Here is a 16,436-nt window from a genome sequence, read left to right on the forward strand (position 1 = left end):
ATGGGCTCCAGGAGAACAGGGTTGGGTATTGGCTTGGTATTCTGGATGTGGTGGTTTCTCTGCAGTGATGCAAAGAATCTATGGGATTCCTCATCCCAGCTTCACTGTGGTGTAGGAAGCATGGAGTTGTCCTTCCCTGTATCCATTGAGGATATTGCATTTTCACTGACTGTTCTGGGTAAGTTTTCAGTGAAATCTTTTGGTATACCTTCATCTGCCCTTATGTTTTCTTGAGTGTTATATGAAGGCAATGCAGCTTTTCTACTGAGATCAGTAGGAAGAATGTTCTGAATATTTGGTAGTGTTGTAGACTTAAACTTCTCCAGATTGGAGCCAATTTTAGTTATCACCTGTCAGTCCCTTCGCTCCTGTGGGACAGTTCTTGTAATTTCTCCACTTACTAGTCAAGTGCGTGCTTTTGTAGTGCTTTCTGCAAAAAAAACCAACCTTGCGGTATGTGCACCCTCACATGCAGTGGTGTGTTTTTTTTTTGGGTGTGGTTTTTAACTTAACTCCAGGTATGGGTTTTCCTTCTGGTGCTAATAACTGAACCTGATGAGATAGTGTAAGGCCTGGGCCAGGTAGTCACAAATAGGCCCCTACACTACACCTTTCCCTCACAGGTGACATCAGCTGACCTTAAAACCCTAGTCACCCCCACCCTCAGGGCTAGATGGACACACCAGGGGGCGGAACCAGGTGGTTGGAAGACGCCCACTGAGGAGTCTAGACAGCCCGGGGTGTGAAAAGTGTCTACAGACAGTTCAGTTTTAGAGTTCGAGGAGAGTGGAGGTCAGGCCTGAAGTAAACTGACAGGTACCAGGGTAGGATCCCTGGTGCCTTTGGCTAGGAGGCAGACTGCGGTCTCCGTCTGCAGGAGCCGGGAAGATGGCTCGGTGGACTGGGATAGGGTAGTGGCCTGCTGGTACTGACCTAGGGAACAGACTCGGAAACCGGAGCACACAGGGGGGTACTCGGACCCTGAAGCCGGGACCAGAAGTGACTGGAACCAGCTAATTAACCGATGGAGGACTAGAGGTCCTGTCCCACCCAAAGTCCTGATAGAAGGAAACGGCCCACAGAGGGGGATAAAAGGCCACAGCTCAGATATCCCACGCGCCCCATCCAGCCGGGAGTGGGCCCCTTAAGTTGCAAGCACAGGCAGTCCACCATTACACAAGTGCAGGAGAAAGACAGAGACCACCAGCCGGGTGGGGGACCAGAACGCAGCTGGCTGCAGGCACCGACCATCATCACCTTGGTTTACCAGAGACTTGTGTGTTTCCTTCACTAGTTAGTACACCAGTACCCTGCGGTCGCCCATCTCCCTACACCAGCAAATCCCAACGGGTCCCGGGGCCACCATTCCTGCCCACGGAGGGGTTAACTTGCTGCACAACATCTCCCCCTCCCCGGGTGCTCTGTCATTGCAGCGGTGGTGTCCAAACTCACGACATACTGTGGGTGGCGTCACGAACCTAGTACGGCCCAGCATGTACATATATGTCCTACATCCACCACCTCCAAACCCTATTCATTCGGAGTGTCTGCGGGATCCCCCAGGTCCGGAGACCCTCGAGCCACCCACCGGAAGGGCCGGACCCGAGCAGCGGCAGGCTGACTGCACGGGGGTGGCACAATAGCACTTCCTAAATGTAGTCTGAGCTGGTGAACATAACATATAGTATCCAAAATAAGTTGCACTTAAGTAAAGGAGAGAGACTGGAAGTATGTAAATGGAACATTAGATTTGACCCAGTTGAGTGATATATCTTGGACTGGTAACTGGGCACAAGTAAGATAGATATATAGATATATTTTTTTTTTTTTTTTTTTGCTTTCTTACAAACTGAGGTTTTTCACAACTATAATTCAGCTGCCTCTATTCCCCTGCTAATTGTTTAATATCTCAGCAGATAAACCTGCTTCTTACTCCACTTTCCCCACCTCTGGGGGAAATCTTGGTCATAAAATTATCAGGTTACAGAGAATATTAAATTGTATGGGGGAAGGGGTGGGATGAAAGCATTGAGGCAGAGAAACCTACAGGTTCCAGCTTGTTCTATGGCTGGATTCACAGATGCACTGCTCATGATTTTCTCCATATCTGAAAGCAGGAATCCTTTATTCTGTGCACTTTGTATGGCTAGTCTCTACCCACTAAAGGGAATCTGTCACCAGGTTTTTTTTTTTTTTTTTGCTCAGTCATCTGGGTGCAGCATAATGTAGAGACACAGACCCTGATTCCAGTGATGTGTCACTTACTGAGCGGTTTGCTGTCATTTTGGTAAAATCACTTCTCTGCTGCAGTTAGAGCTCATGAATGTTAGACTACCTGCAGCACACAAAGTAGTCCTGTAATGGTGATCTACTGCTGATTAAACAGTGGTTTCATCAATACTAAGCAGCCCAGTAAGTGACACATCACTGGAATCAGGATCTCTGCCCCTACGATATGCTGCTCTCAGATCAGGTGGTAAAACCTGGTGACAAATTCCTTTAAAACTGTACATGGTACATTTGAGTTTGCAGCTTGTGAACTTAATAATCTTTTTTTTTTTTCAATTTTTAGATTTTCAGGGAGAGCCTCATGTCCTTAGCAATAACTCTGCTTGTGAGTTCTGGATAAGCAAGAAACTAAATGGCACGATGCTCATTAGTGCTGCTTATGACGGATGCTACATAACTGAGGAGGTAAGTACCGAAAACCAAAAAATGGGTCAACCGAGTATTGGAAGTTTGTATTGTTAGTGCTTCACTGATGCTGCTGATATAAGGTCAACTTGATGCCCTTTTTTTCATAGCCGCCAGTATTGGAAAATAAAGTTAGCTTGCATATCTTGTATTTCTACAATAGAGAATGACACGAGTTTCGCCCACTTAACGCCTTAACTCTTGGATTAAACTTATTGGGTCATGTAGGTTTAGCATATGGAAACCATTGGTGTCTCCTGAAGACACAAACTCTTGTGAATGTCAGAGGGAGGAGAACAGGGGAATGTGACACTATATGTAGTCACTCCTTCATTATACTAGTAAAGGTGTCAACAAAGCATTGTATGGTCCTCCAAATATCCTGAATAGAGTTGAGCGTGGTTCGTGGTTCTCCAGTTCGCGGCTCGAGTGATTTTGGGGCATGTTCTAGATCGAACTAGAACTCGAGCTTTTTGCAAAAGCTCGGTAGTTCTAGAAACGTTCGAGAACGGTTCTAGCAGCCAAAAAACAGCTAAATCATAGCTTGGTTTCTGCTGTAATAGTGTAAGTCACTCTGTGAATCAAACTATTATCACATTTCAGTGTATAGTGTGCGTGAACAGCGCCTTCAGATCACTGCTGTTTCTATAATGGCGATCGCCATTTTTTTTTTTTTTTTTTCTTGTCTTCCTTCCCTAAGCGCGCGCGTCTTGTGGGGCGGGCCAGCATGTCAGCCAATCCCAGACACACACACAGCTAAGTGGACTTTGAGCCAGAGAAGCAACGGCATGTGTGATAGGATCTGCATGTCACATGTCCCTGCATTATAAAACCGGACATTTTCTTCACGGACGCCATTATCTGCCTTCTGCGTCTTTAGTGTCAGACATCACTGTCGCAGCTCCGTCTTCCTGAGTCCTATAGCCGATACAGCTGTATGCGCTGCATACACAGCGTTAGACAGCTTAGGGAGAGCACTTTATAGCAGTCCTTTTAAGGGCTCCAACCGGCAGGGTCAGAGAGCCATAGGTGACAGGTCCTGCAAACAGCGCCAGCGTCTGTGTAGCCCAGGTCAGGGATTTCCTACCTGCATTTCACCATTAGGAGGGAATAGAAAGGCAGTCTTCCATTCCTCTACCCAGAGCACCACAATCCTGCCACTGTACCCTCTTGTCCTCTGCACACTCCAACTGATAACTAAGCCATTATACTAGCAAACACTCAGTGTACCTAGTGGCATCCTATACGTGGCTATTGGACTTTGCTATAGTCCCACTAGTGCAAAGACATTTGCAGAGCGCGTCTGCCTGCGTTGCACACTACAACTCATTCTAACCAAGCCATTATACTAGCAAACACTCAGTGTACCTAGTGGCATCCTATACGTGGCTATTGGACTTTGCTATAGTCCCACTAGTGCAAAGACATTTGCAGAGCGCGTCTGCCTGCGTTGCACACTACAACTCATTCTAACCAAGCCATTCTACTAGCAAACACTCAGTGTACCTAGTGGCATCCTATACGTGGCTATTGGACTTTGCTATAGTCCCACTAGTGCAAAGACATTTGCAGAGCGCGTCTGCCTGCGTTGCACACTACAACTCATTCTAACCAAGCCATTCTACTAGCAAACACTCAGTGTACCTAGTGGCATCCTATACGTGGCTATTGGACTTTGCTATAGTCCCACTAGTGCAAAGACATTTGCAGAGCGCGTCTGCCTGCGTTGCACACTACAACTCATTCTAACCAAGCCATTCTACTAGCAAACACTCAGTGTACCTAGTGGCATCCTATACGTGGCTATTGGACTTTGCTATAGTCCCACTAGTGCAAAGACATTTGCAGAGCGCGTCTGCCTGCGTTGCACACTACAACTCATTCTAACCAAGCCATTCTACTAGCAAACACTCAGTGTACCTAGTGGCATCCTATACGTGGCTATTGGACTTTGCTATAGTCCCACTAGTGCAAAGACATTTGCAGAGCGCGTCTGCCTGCGTTGCACACTACAACTCATTCTAACCAAGCCATTCTACTAGCAAACACTCAGTGTACCTAGTGGCATCCTATACGTGGCTATTGGACTTTGCTATAGTCCCACTAGTGCAAAGACATTTGCAGAGCGCGTCTGCCTGCGTTGCACACTACAACTCATTCTAACCAAGCCATTATACTAGCAAACACTCAGTGTACCTAGTGGCATCCTATACGTGGCTATTGGACTTTGCTATAGTCCCACTAGTGCAAAGACATTTGCAGAGCGCGTCTGCCTGCGTTGCACACTACAACTCATTCTAACCAAGCCATTATACTAGCAAACACTCAGTGTACCTAGTGGCATCCTATACGTGGCTATTGGACTTTGCTATAGTCCCACTAGTGCAAAGACATTTGCAGCACGTCTGCCTGCGTTGCACACTACAACTCATTCTAACCAAGCCATTCTACTAGCAAACACTCAGTGTACCTAGTGGCATCCTATACGTGGCTATTGGACTTTGCTATAGTCCCACTAGTGCAAAGACATTTGCAGAGCGCGTCTGCCTGCGTTGCACACTACAACTCATTCTAACCAAGCCATTATACTAGCAAACACTCAGTGTACCTAGTGGCATCCTATACGTGGCTATTGGACTTTGCTATAGTCCCACTAGTGCAAAGACATTTGCAGAGCGCGTCTGCCTGCGTTGCACACTACAACTCATTCTAACCAAGCCATTATACTAGCAAACACTCAGTGTACCTAGTGGCATCCTATACGTGGCTATTGGACTTTGCTATAGTCCCACTAGTGCAAAGACATTTGCAGCACGTCTGCCTGCGTTGCACACTCCAACTAATTATAACTAAGTTGCATTGTCAGGGATATTTATTCTTTATTATTCTGCTGTTAATAAAGCTAGACCACCACTGCAATCTTCACCACCTCTCAATTTTTACTACCACATTTTCAGTCCACAATCTTGTCGCAATCAACATGAGTGGCAAAATGACAGATGCTGGTGGAAAGGGGAAGAGGCGTGGTGGAAAAGGCAAAAAAGGTTTTGTCCGTGGGGAAGGTGGAAAAGCTCCATTATCATCTGCTGAAGATAGACCATCTACCAGCAAAAGTAAGATGTCTACTACTTACCGTGGACAATCCGATGTGCTCCCTTTTTTACGGACACGAACAACAGGAAGAAAGGTAGATGATGGGCAAAAAAGGAAAATGCTTGAATGGATCTCAAGTGGTCCAACAAGTGCCCTCTCAGCCACTTCAAGTACCGCATCCAAAAAACACCAGTCCTCTGAGTTGTCATCCCAATCACACTTGATTTCTCCCAGCTCTGAAGTCTCCATCAGCCCTGCACAGTATGGTGGAACTGAGATGGCTGAGTCTGCAGAGCTGTTCAGTCACACTATAGCCTGGGAATCAGAGGTCTGCTCCCAAGCTACAGTGAGTACAGAACAGGAAATGGTCTGCAGTGATGCCCAGAACCTTTGTGACTCAGATTCAGGCCGTGAGGACCAAGTTTCTGAGCATAATGTTGACCCTTTGTCACAAACTGTAACACCTGTGGTTATAGACAATGAGGAACATACTGATGAAGATGAGACGCAGATACCCGATTGGGATGACAACTTAAATATTCCGTCAGGGCAAGAAGAGGCTCGGTCTGAGGGGGAGGGGAGTGCAAACACAACAATTGATGATGACGTTCTAGATCCCACCTACTGTCAACCCCCAGTCAGGCACTCGAGGAGGTCAACAGAGGCGGTGGAGGAGGATGCAACCGACGACGAAGTTACCTTGCGCCTTCCTGGACAGAGTCGGAGCACTGGTAGCACGTCTACAACTGCATCCTCAGCCACCACTCTGCCTATGAGCATTATTCGGGGTGGATCAACAGGTCGCATGGCCTCTAAGCCTTGCCTAGCCTGGTCCTTTTTTCACATCGAAAAAGATCGCCCAACTCATGTGATATGTAACATTTGTCATGATTCTCTTAGTAGAGGTCAAAAGCTCAGCAGTTTGACAACTTCTTCCATGAATCGTCACATGAATAAATATCATAAGTCCCGGTGGGAAGCTCACCGTGCTGCAATGCGGCCTAGCGGAGCGAACCATCCACCGCCCGCCCCTTCCACTGCATCCGCGCGCTCTTCATCTTCTAGGACTGTGGGGACAGCTGCCACACCTGTTTTTCCACGCAAAACTTCCACCACTGTAACCGCAACAGGCAGTTTGCTTGTAAGGTCGTCAGTTGGTTTGGAAGGGGAAACAAGTGAGTGTGTACAGCTCTCTCAGACATCGATAGCACCAACGTTGGATGAAGGCAACATCATGTCTCCGCCTGCACTTTCCTCACAAACCTGCATTTTTCCAGGGACACCCTACTCAACACCGTCTACACACAGCAGCCAGATCTCTGTCCCTCAGATGTGGTCAAATAAAAGGCCACTTCCTCCGACCCATGACAAAGCTAAGAGGTTGACTCTATCCCTCTGTAAGCTGTTGGCTACCGAAATGCTGCCTTTCCGCCTAGTGGACACACAGGATTTTAGAGACCTTATGTCTGTCGCTGTGCCCCAGTACCAGATGCCTAGTCGCCACTACTTCTCTAAGAAAGGTGTGCCCGTGCTACACCAGCATGTCGCACACAACATCACCGCTTCCTTGAGAAACTCTGTGTGTGAACGGGTGCATTTCACCACCGATACTTGGACCAGTAAGCATGGACAGGGACGTTACATGTCGCTGACTGGGCACTGGGTAACTATGGTGATAGATGGTGAAGGGTCTGCTGCACAAGTCTTGCCGTCCCCACGACTTGTGTGTCAATCCTCTGTCTGTCCAAGTTCCGCCACTGCTTCTGCATCCTCCACCTCATCTGGGTCCTCCACCTCCGCCCCAAGCCTGCCTGGTCAGGCCACCAGCGTTCTCACTGCGCAGAAGGAATCACGCACCCCTCATTACTATGCTGGCAGCAGAGCGCAACGGCATCAGGCGGTCTTTAGCTTGACATGTCTTGGTAATAAGAGTCACACAGCTGAGGAGTTGTGGTCAGCTTTGCGGTCTGAGTTTAATAAATGGTTGTCTCCACTCAAACTGCAGCCTGGTAAGGCCGTGTGCGACAATGCTGCAAACCTGGGTGCGGCACTTCGCCTGGGCAAGGTGACACACGTACCTTGTATGGCTCACGTGTTGAACCTTGTCGTGCAGCAATTTTTAACACACTATCCCGGCCTAGATGGCCTTCTGAACAGGGCACGAAAACTGTCAGCTCACTTCCGCCGTTCAAGCGCCGCAGCAGAGCGACTTGCATCGCTCCAGAAGTCTTTCGGCCTGCCGGTTCATCGCCTGAAATGCGATGTGGCGACACGCTGGAATTCAACTCTCCACATGTTACAGCGACTGTGGCAGCACCGCAGAGCCCTGGTGCAATACGTCATGACGTATAGCCTGGGCCAACGAGATGCAGAGGTGGGGCAGATCACCCTGATGGAGTGGTCTCAGATCAAGGACCTATGCACCCTTCTGCACAGTTTCGACATGGCGACGAATATGTTTAGCGCTGACAATGCCATTATCAGCATGACGATTCCAGTCATTTACATGCTGGAGCACACGCTAAACACTATTCGGAGTCAGGGGGTGGGACAACATGAAGGGGAGGAACTACAGGAGGATTCATATGCGCAAGGGACAACAACATCACGAAGGTCCAGACGTTCATCATCACCAACGCAGCAGGCATGGGACCATGGGGGACAGGGATCGACAAGGGCGCATAGTAGCAGGCGAAATGTTGAGCAAGGTGCAGGAGAACATGAAGAAATGGAGGACGAACTGTCCATGGACATGGAAGACTCAGCGGATGAGGGAGACCTTGGTCAAATTTCAGTTGAAAGAGGTTGGGGTCAGATGTCAGAGGAAGAAAGAACGGGTAGCACCTCTATGCCACAAACACAGCATGGACTTGGTCCGCATGGCTGCGCAAGACACATGAGTGCCTTTTTGTTGCACTACCTCCAACATGACAGTCGTATTGTCAAAATTAGAAGTGATGATGACTACTGGATTGCCACACTATTAGATCCCCGGTACAAGTCCAAATTTTGTGACATAATTCCAGCCATAGAAAGGGACGCACGTATGCAGGAGTATCAGCAGAAGCTGTTACTAGATCTTAGCTCGGCTTTTCCACCAAACAACCGTGCAGGTGCAGGGAGTGAATCTCCCAGTTGTAACTTGACAAACATGGGACGGTCTCGTCATCTTCAACAGTCTACCCGTACCAGTAGGACCTTTTCTGGTGCCGGTAACAGCAATTTTATGGAATCTTTTCATAATTTTTTTAGACCCTCTTTTGCAAGGCCACCAGAGACAACAAGTCTGACACATAGTCAACGGCTGGAGAGGATGATACAGGAGTATCTCCAAATGAACATCGATGCCATGACTGTGCAACTGGAGCCTTGCTCCTTTTGGGCTTCAAACCTACAAAAATGGCCAGAGCTCGCAACTTACGCCTTGGAGATTTTGTCGTGTCCAGCTGCCAGCGTTGTCTCTGAACGTGTATTCAGTGCTGCTGGGTGTGTGCTGACAGATAAGCGCACGCGTCTGTCCAGTGACAATGTGGACAGACTGACGTTCATCAAAATGAACAAGTCATGGATCCAGAAGGAATTTACTACCCCTGTGTCATCCTGGGGAGAGTAAATGCTTGTGGATTTGGAATGTGCTTGATGCAAATCAAAACATCCTGTTTGCAACTAGGGCCCAAGTGCTGCCACTGATGGGGTGGGTGTCTGTGTGGCCCAATTTTTGGAAAAAAGGGAGACTCCGCTTGGAGTAACCCTTGCTTACATTGTTTTTAAAAGAAGCCAAGATGAACAAGTCATGGGTCAGCAAAGACTTTGCTACCTACCCCGGTGTCATCCTGGGGACGGCTAAGAATAGCGTATTTTTGAATGTGCTTGATGCAAATCAAAACATCCTGTTTGCAACTAGGGCCCAAGTGCTGCCACTGATGGGGTGGGTGTCTGTGTGGCCCAATTTTTGGAAAAAAGGGAGACTCCGCTTGGAGTAACCCTTGCTTGCTGTGTTTTTAAAAGAAGCCAAGATGAACAGAGCTGGGATCAGGAAAGACTTTGCTACCTACCCCGGTGTCATCCTGTGGACGGCTAAGAATAGCGTATTTTTGAATGTGCTTGATGCAAATCAAAACATCCTGTTTGCAACTAGGGCCCAAGTGCTGCCACTGATGGGGTGGGTGTCTGTGTGGCCCAATTTTTGGAAAAAAGGGAGACTCCGCTTGGAGTAACCCTTGCTTGCTGTGTTTTTAAAAGAAGCCAAGATGAACAGAGCTGGGATCAGGAAAGACTTTGCTACCTACCCCGGTGTCATCCTGGGGACGGATAAGAATGGCGTATTTTTGAATGTGCTTGATGCAAATCTAGCTGTGAAGTGTACAACTGGGGCACAACTGCTGCCACTGAAGGGGTGGGTGTGTGGGGCCCAATTTTTGGAAAAAAGGGAGACTCCGCTTGGAGTCACCTTGCGGTGTTTTACATGACTTTAGAAGGGCGTGCCATGCCTATATCTGTGTGTCCTCCTCTTTTTCCTTGTCCAGCTGTTTTGTTTTCGCATGAGTACATGTCCTTGTCACTTTCCCATGTGTTTGTGTTGTGTTGTGAGTTGTTTGTCACCTTTTGGACACCTTTGAGGGTGTTTTCTAGGTGTTTTACTGTGTTTGTGATTGCCTGCCATTGTTTCCTATGGGCTCGAGTTCGGTTCGTCGAACGTTCGACGAGCCGAACTCGAGCCAGACCCCCCCGTTCGGCGAACCGCCTCGAGCCGAACCGGGACCGGTTCGCTCATCTCTAATCCTGAATTACCAGCTGACCATGGATCTACTGTTGTCTGTCTTAATAGGATAAAGAATATGTGATGACTCTTATCTTGGAAGAGATTGTAAATGGACAAGTTGAGCAATATAAGGTGGAGAAGAGATGTCCTGTTATAATAGGTAATTCACATGTGTTTTCCTTCAAAAATTATATTGGCTCATATAATGGTAAATTCTAGCTTTATGGCCTCTTAAATGTATTTAGAAGCTGAAGCCTCCTATGGTAAGGATTGGTAACCCTGGCAATATCTACATCTGGAAAACTTGTTTTCGAACCAACATAACTAAGGGTATCGTCTCACTAAACGACGTACCAGCGATTCCGACCACGTCAGGATCGCTGGTGAGCTGTCAATCAGGCAGATCTCACCAGCGACGCGTGGAAGCGATGCTGCACTTGGTAAATATCAGGTAACCAAGCAAAGAGCTTCACTTGGTTACCAGCGCACACCGCTTAGCGCTGGCTCCCTGCACTCATAGCCAGAGTACACATCTGGTTAATGAGCAAACCGCTTTGCTTGTTTACCCGATGTGTACTGGCTACATGTGCAGGGAGTCGGCACTGGCAGCCTGAGAGCGGCGTACGCTAGTAATCAAGGTATATTATCGGGTAACCAAGCGAAGAGCTTCACTTGGTTACCCAATGTGTACCTTGGTCCAAAAAATGAACCAGAGCAGTGTGTAACGATCAGCGATTTCACAGCAGGGGCCAGATTGCTGCTCAATGTCAGACACAGCGAGATCGCTGATGAGGTTGAGGAGGGTGTCAGCACTGCGCTCACACCCCCCCACTGCTCGGGTCCGGCTGCTGCTGCTCAGTGGTGGCTCGAGCGGTGGGCCGGATCCCGGGGGTTCTCAAGCGGCACTCCTCGCCCGTGAGTGAAAAGGGGGGTTGTTTGGGTGTTTTGGGGATTTATTGTCCATGACGCCACCCACGGTTGTGGTGACTTGTTAACACCACCGCTGCTCTGTACGGGAGGCCCGGGAGTGGTGGTGCGGAGCAGCCAGTTGTTGATGTGCCCCTCCGTGGGTAGGGGTCGTGGTGCTCCCGGGGCCCAGGGATGGACTTGAGATGGTGGGCAGGCGGGTATGGGGCCCGTGGAGGCGCAGGGGCAGCGCTGTGCCTTGTGGCACTCACTCAGCCAGTAAACGCGACAGTTCTCGGTAAACAAACGGCTGGTTGAATGGGTCCCTCAGACGGTGCACGGTGCTGCGGTTCCCTGCAGTCAGCGGTGACTGTCTCCTCCCTGCACCTATGAAATGTCTGTTTGGTAGCGATGGGTTCCCACCGGTTACCCGCTCCCCGGCTACAATCTGGACCGGAGGAGCCACTCTCTTGCCCGCAGGCGCCGGCCCTGGGAAACTGGTGCCTTGGCGGTGTTTCCCCGTTGAGGTTGGACCTTTGCCTTCAATCAGGACTTGCTTGTTGGGAGACAGACGTCCCCTTCACTAACGGACTTGGCAATTTACGGCGACTCCAAGCCTTACCGGGATCCGAAAGGCCCCTGCCCTGGTGCTGACTGCCCTTTGTATACTGCTCCAGACCACCGGGCACACAGCATCCGTGGTCCTTCCAGCAACCTCCAGACAGTCCCACTGCAGACCTTCACCGCCGTCTGCTGACCTTGCTGACTCCGTCCGGGCACACAGCCACGAACCAACTTCAGGCTTTCTGTCACTTTTCACTTGTCCTGTCACTACTCTTACTTCCTTCCACTTTCCTCACTCCACTCAGTTGTTTACTCCTTCACTACTTTTCTTAACTCCACTCCTTCCACTTCCAAACTCTACCTTTTTTTTATCTGCCTGGTTCCTCCCGCCTCCAGGGCTGTGAACTCCTTGGTGGGCGGACACCAACCACCTGGCTCCACCCCTGGGTGTGGACACCAGCCCCTGGAGGAAGGCAACAAGGATTTTAGGTTTCATAGTTTCATAGTCTTTAAGGTTGAAGGGAGACTCTAAGTCTATCTAGTTCAACCCGTAGCCTAACATGTTGATCCAGAGGAAGGCAAAAAAACCCCAATGTGTCAAATAAGCTCCAATGGGGAAAAAAATTCCTTCCTGACTCCACATCCGGCAATCAGACTAGTTCCCTGGATCAACACCCTGTCATAAAATCTAATATACATAACTGGTAATATTATATTTTTCAAGAAATGCGTTCAGGCTCTGCTTAAATTTTACTAGTGAATCCCTCATTACAACATCATACGGCAGAGAGCTCCATAGTCTCACTGCTCGTACAGTAAAGAATCCTCATCTGTGATTATGAATAAACATTCTTTCCTCAAGACGTAGCGGATGCCCCCGTGTTCCAGTCGCAGGCCTAGGTGTAAAGAGATCTTTGGAAAGGTCTCTGTACTGTCCCCTCATATATTTATACATTGTGATTAGATCCCCCTAAGCCTTTGTTTTTCCTAACTAACTAACCCCAAGTTTAATAACCTGTCTTGGTATTGCAGCCCCCCCATTCCTCTAATAATCTAGGTCGCTCTTCTATCTACCTGTAAGATTATGCTATTTATAACCTTCTATACTTTTGCTAACAAGAAATGCATCCATTCCTCTCTTAAATTCATTCAGTGAGTTGGCCATCACCACTTCCTCAGGAAGAGAGTTCCAGAGCCTCACTGCTCTTACCGTGAAGAACCCTCTTCTATGCTGATGTAGGAATTTTCTTTCCTCCAATCGAAAAGAATGCCCCCTTGTTCTTGTCATAGTCCTTGGTACAAACAGATCATGGGAGAGATCTCTATATGGCCCTCTGATATATTTGTACATATTTATTAGGTCTCCCCTAAGTCTTCTCTTTTCTAGAGTAAATAGACCTAATTTTGATAACCTTTCCGTGTATTGTAATGCACCCATTCCATTTATTATTTTAGTAGCCCGCCTCTGAACCCTTTCAAGTTCAGTAATGTCTTCAGTAAGGTTAGCTGATGTACCTGCAGGGAATGTGAGGTGTTGTGACCTGTGACCCCTGGCTTGCCCAGGGCGTCACAAGGTCACTGGTGCATCACAAATACCGTGACTCAGCAGCGATCTCGCTATGTGAAAAGTACCCCTAAGTGTTTGCCTCTTATCTGTCCTCCAAGAGATCATATCTAGCGATTAAAAGGGAGTTCTTCTACAGAGGCTATAGTTGGATTCTTAACCTTCAATACATTACAAGGACAGCTCCTTCTTAATGCAACTCAGCTAGTTCAATATCTTTGTCTTGCACCTTCAGTTATGGATGCTCCAAGCCCAAGTGAGTGTTCTGCAGTGAGTCAAGCAGACAAGCTTTCCTGTGTAAAGGCACCAGTGTCTCGAGAACTCTGCGAGGAAGTTGGGTGCTGTTTCTCAAATGACTTTACAGTGCCCTGTTATTATGGAAAGAAATGTAAGTATCCTACTATAGGGGAAATTATGTCCTTAAGGAGTACCATTGACCGGTTTGGAGCAATACCTTTCATCTATGGTATCATGATGCTTTGTAACTCTCTTGCAGTGACCACACAGTGCACAAGTGACAATCTCATGACGGTTGCAGTTTCCAAAGATCTTACAAAGCCATCACTAAACTTGTCTTCTGTCCATGTGGTTGGTTTGGACACATCGTCTTGTGTCCAGTTGTCAGTGGTCATGAGCGCATCCTTTGCAGTCTTCCAGTTCCCTTTATCTTGTGTTGGCATTACTCAAGTAAGTTAAGGGTTACCTTCATGTGAACTATTACTTGGATTCTTTTGCACAATTCCTTTGCTGTCCTTGAAACACTGGCCAACAAGTAGGGGCTGTGTTTTTGTTTTTTTTTATTTGGACGGCAAACATGTCTGCTCCGTTGTATGCCAAGTTACCTCCTAGCACTGTAGACAATTGCAATTTGGCTGAGTGAGCTCCAACTGTTGAAGCCCATGACATCTGGCCAAGCACCTTCGTTGAAGGATCTTTAAAGTGAGTTGGTCAGCACACTATTCAAACCAGGTGCTTGGTGGACCCATGGCATGGCCAAAGTGCATCTTCCCATCTATTTGTTTCAATTACAATGGAGTGAGAATGGGAATATGGTTGCAATATCTCAACTTGTGGACAAGTGCAGCATAGGAGCTTTGTCGCTCTAAGCCTGAACAACTGATTTTTGCCAAGCGATTAATATTTCCTATAACTTACTGCTGGAGCGTGAAGCTAGACCCTACATGTTGTAACAACTAAATCTCTCTAATGTAGGTGGTTGGTGACCCAATAGTCTATGAGAGCACAATTGAAGCTGTAAGAAATGCTATCTCCTGGCGAGGATCCACAATCACAAGAGACAGCACAATGCGGTAAGATGGGTCACACTTGTAAGACTAGACTTAATGGTTTCTGTGCTGACTTATAACAATGTCGGATTTCCAGGGTGACTGTACGATGCAGCTATTTCCAAACAGATGTTATTCCTGTGCAAGTTGGGGTATCCACTTTGCCACCACCACTTCCCATTACTACATCTGGACCCCTATTCATGGAGATGAGGATTGCACAAGGTGATGTCATGATGAATCATATCATATATATTGCAAAAAAAGTAATTGGATAAACCTAGCTCCTTACAATCTCTGGTATCTTATTTCTCAGATGTGTCCTACTCGGCCTATTTTTCTGAGGAGCAGTACCCAGTGGTTAAAGTACTCAGAGATCCAGTCTACTTGGAAGTCCGCATCTTGCAAAGAACTGATCCCAATCTTGTCCTAGTGTTAAATGACTGCTGGGCCACCAACTCGGTCGACTCCACACTCCTTCCTCAGTGGCCGATCCTGTTGAATAGGTAGGTGGCTTATCAATGACAAATGAGATGTCCACTATGGGTTTATGCATCTAACAAATGAACATGTGTATTTCCAGATGTCCCTTTGATGGTGACAACTACATTTCCCAGATTGTACCTGTTGGAGGTCCTACACAAAGTCTGCCTTACCCAAATCACTATAAGCGGTTTGTAGTGAAGACCTTTACATTTATGGACCAAAGGGCCCAAATTGCTCTTGAAGGATTGGTAAATATGCAAAAAAATACTCCACATTTCTGTGTACAACTGCTCATGCCTTGGTCATCAAGCTTTGTTTTCTCCACCACAGATCTACTTCCACTGTAGTGCGTCTGTTTGTGTCCCATCTGCCATGGACAACTGTGTGACTTCATGTGCCTCAAGAAGCAGTAAGTTCCCTTCGTCTAAGCAGAAGCTCTTTCCACTTTGTATAATGTGTCATATTCTAAAGTAAATGTACATACAAATGATGCTGAGACTTATTTTCTAGGACGTATGGCTGAAGGCGTTGAATCAGAACCTTTAGCAAATGTGGTGACCTCAGATGGCCCTGTTGAGTTCCTCCCAATTGGGAAGGAGGTGTTAAACCTGAAAGGTAATTGTACAATGTGTAGTTTGACCATAGAAATCTTATAAATAAATATAACTTTTCTTTTCTCTTCCAGGTCACACTTCCTCAGAATATTCTACATTGGATGTTGTCCGGGCAATCACTGCTGGAGGAGTAGTTGCATCAGTGTTTATTGTGTTAGTAGGTGTTTGGTTTCATTGTAGGACTCCAAGTAAGAAGCACGAACTAAATGCCTAAATAAAACATTATTTTTCAAAAAACTTGGTTACACGACTTTTTTTTCTTTTTTTTTTTTTTTTTTTCTTAGGAGAAGGAAAGTGCTAGTTTCCAATTGTCTTCCGTAACTCAGTACACAACACGCAGTTGGCCAGGCTCAACTTGTGTATGGTAGGGCTCCCTAATCGCTACCCTTGACAACCCTAAAGTCCAGTGCAGGTTCTCATGGGCTCTGCCAACTTGGTAAAGTCTCTGCAGCCAGTAATATCTAGAC

At 47.4% G+C, this 16,436-nt stretch overlaps 1 protein-coding gene across 1 annotated transcript; it reads left to right on the forward strand.

Annotated features, from left to right (window-relative positions):
• LOC142301201 (zona pellucida sperm-binding protein 4-like) lies at positions 1-16,183 on the forward strand. The gene is made up of 12 exons (XM_075342228.1): positions 1-178; positions 2,573-2,694; positions 10,616-10,709; positions 13,819-13,971; positions 14,080-14,270; positions 14,796-14,893; positions 14,967-15,094; positions 15,186-15,375; positions 15,453-15,603; positions 15,686-15,764; positions 15,866-15,970; positions 16,041-16,183. Exons 1-12 carry the CDS (start codon positions 1-3, stop codon positions 16,181-16,183), a joined length of 1,632 nt encoding a protein of 543 aa, XP_075198343.1.
• The last annotated feature ends 253 nt before the right edge of the window (positions 16,184-16,436 follow it).

This window comes from Anomaloglossus baeobatrachus, chromosome 4 (assembly GCF_048569485.1).
Source record: "Anomaloglossus baeobatrachus isolate aAnoBae1 chromosome 4, aAnoBae1.hap1, whole genome shotgun sequence".
NCBI lineage: Eukaryota > Metazoa > Chordata > Amphibia > Anura > Aromobatidae > Anomaloglossus > Anomaloglossus baeobatrachus.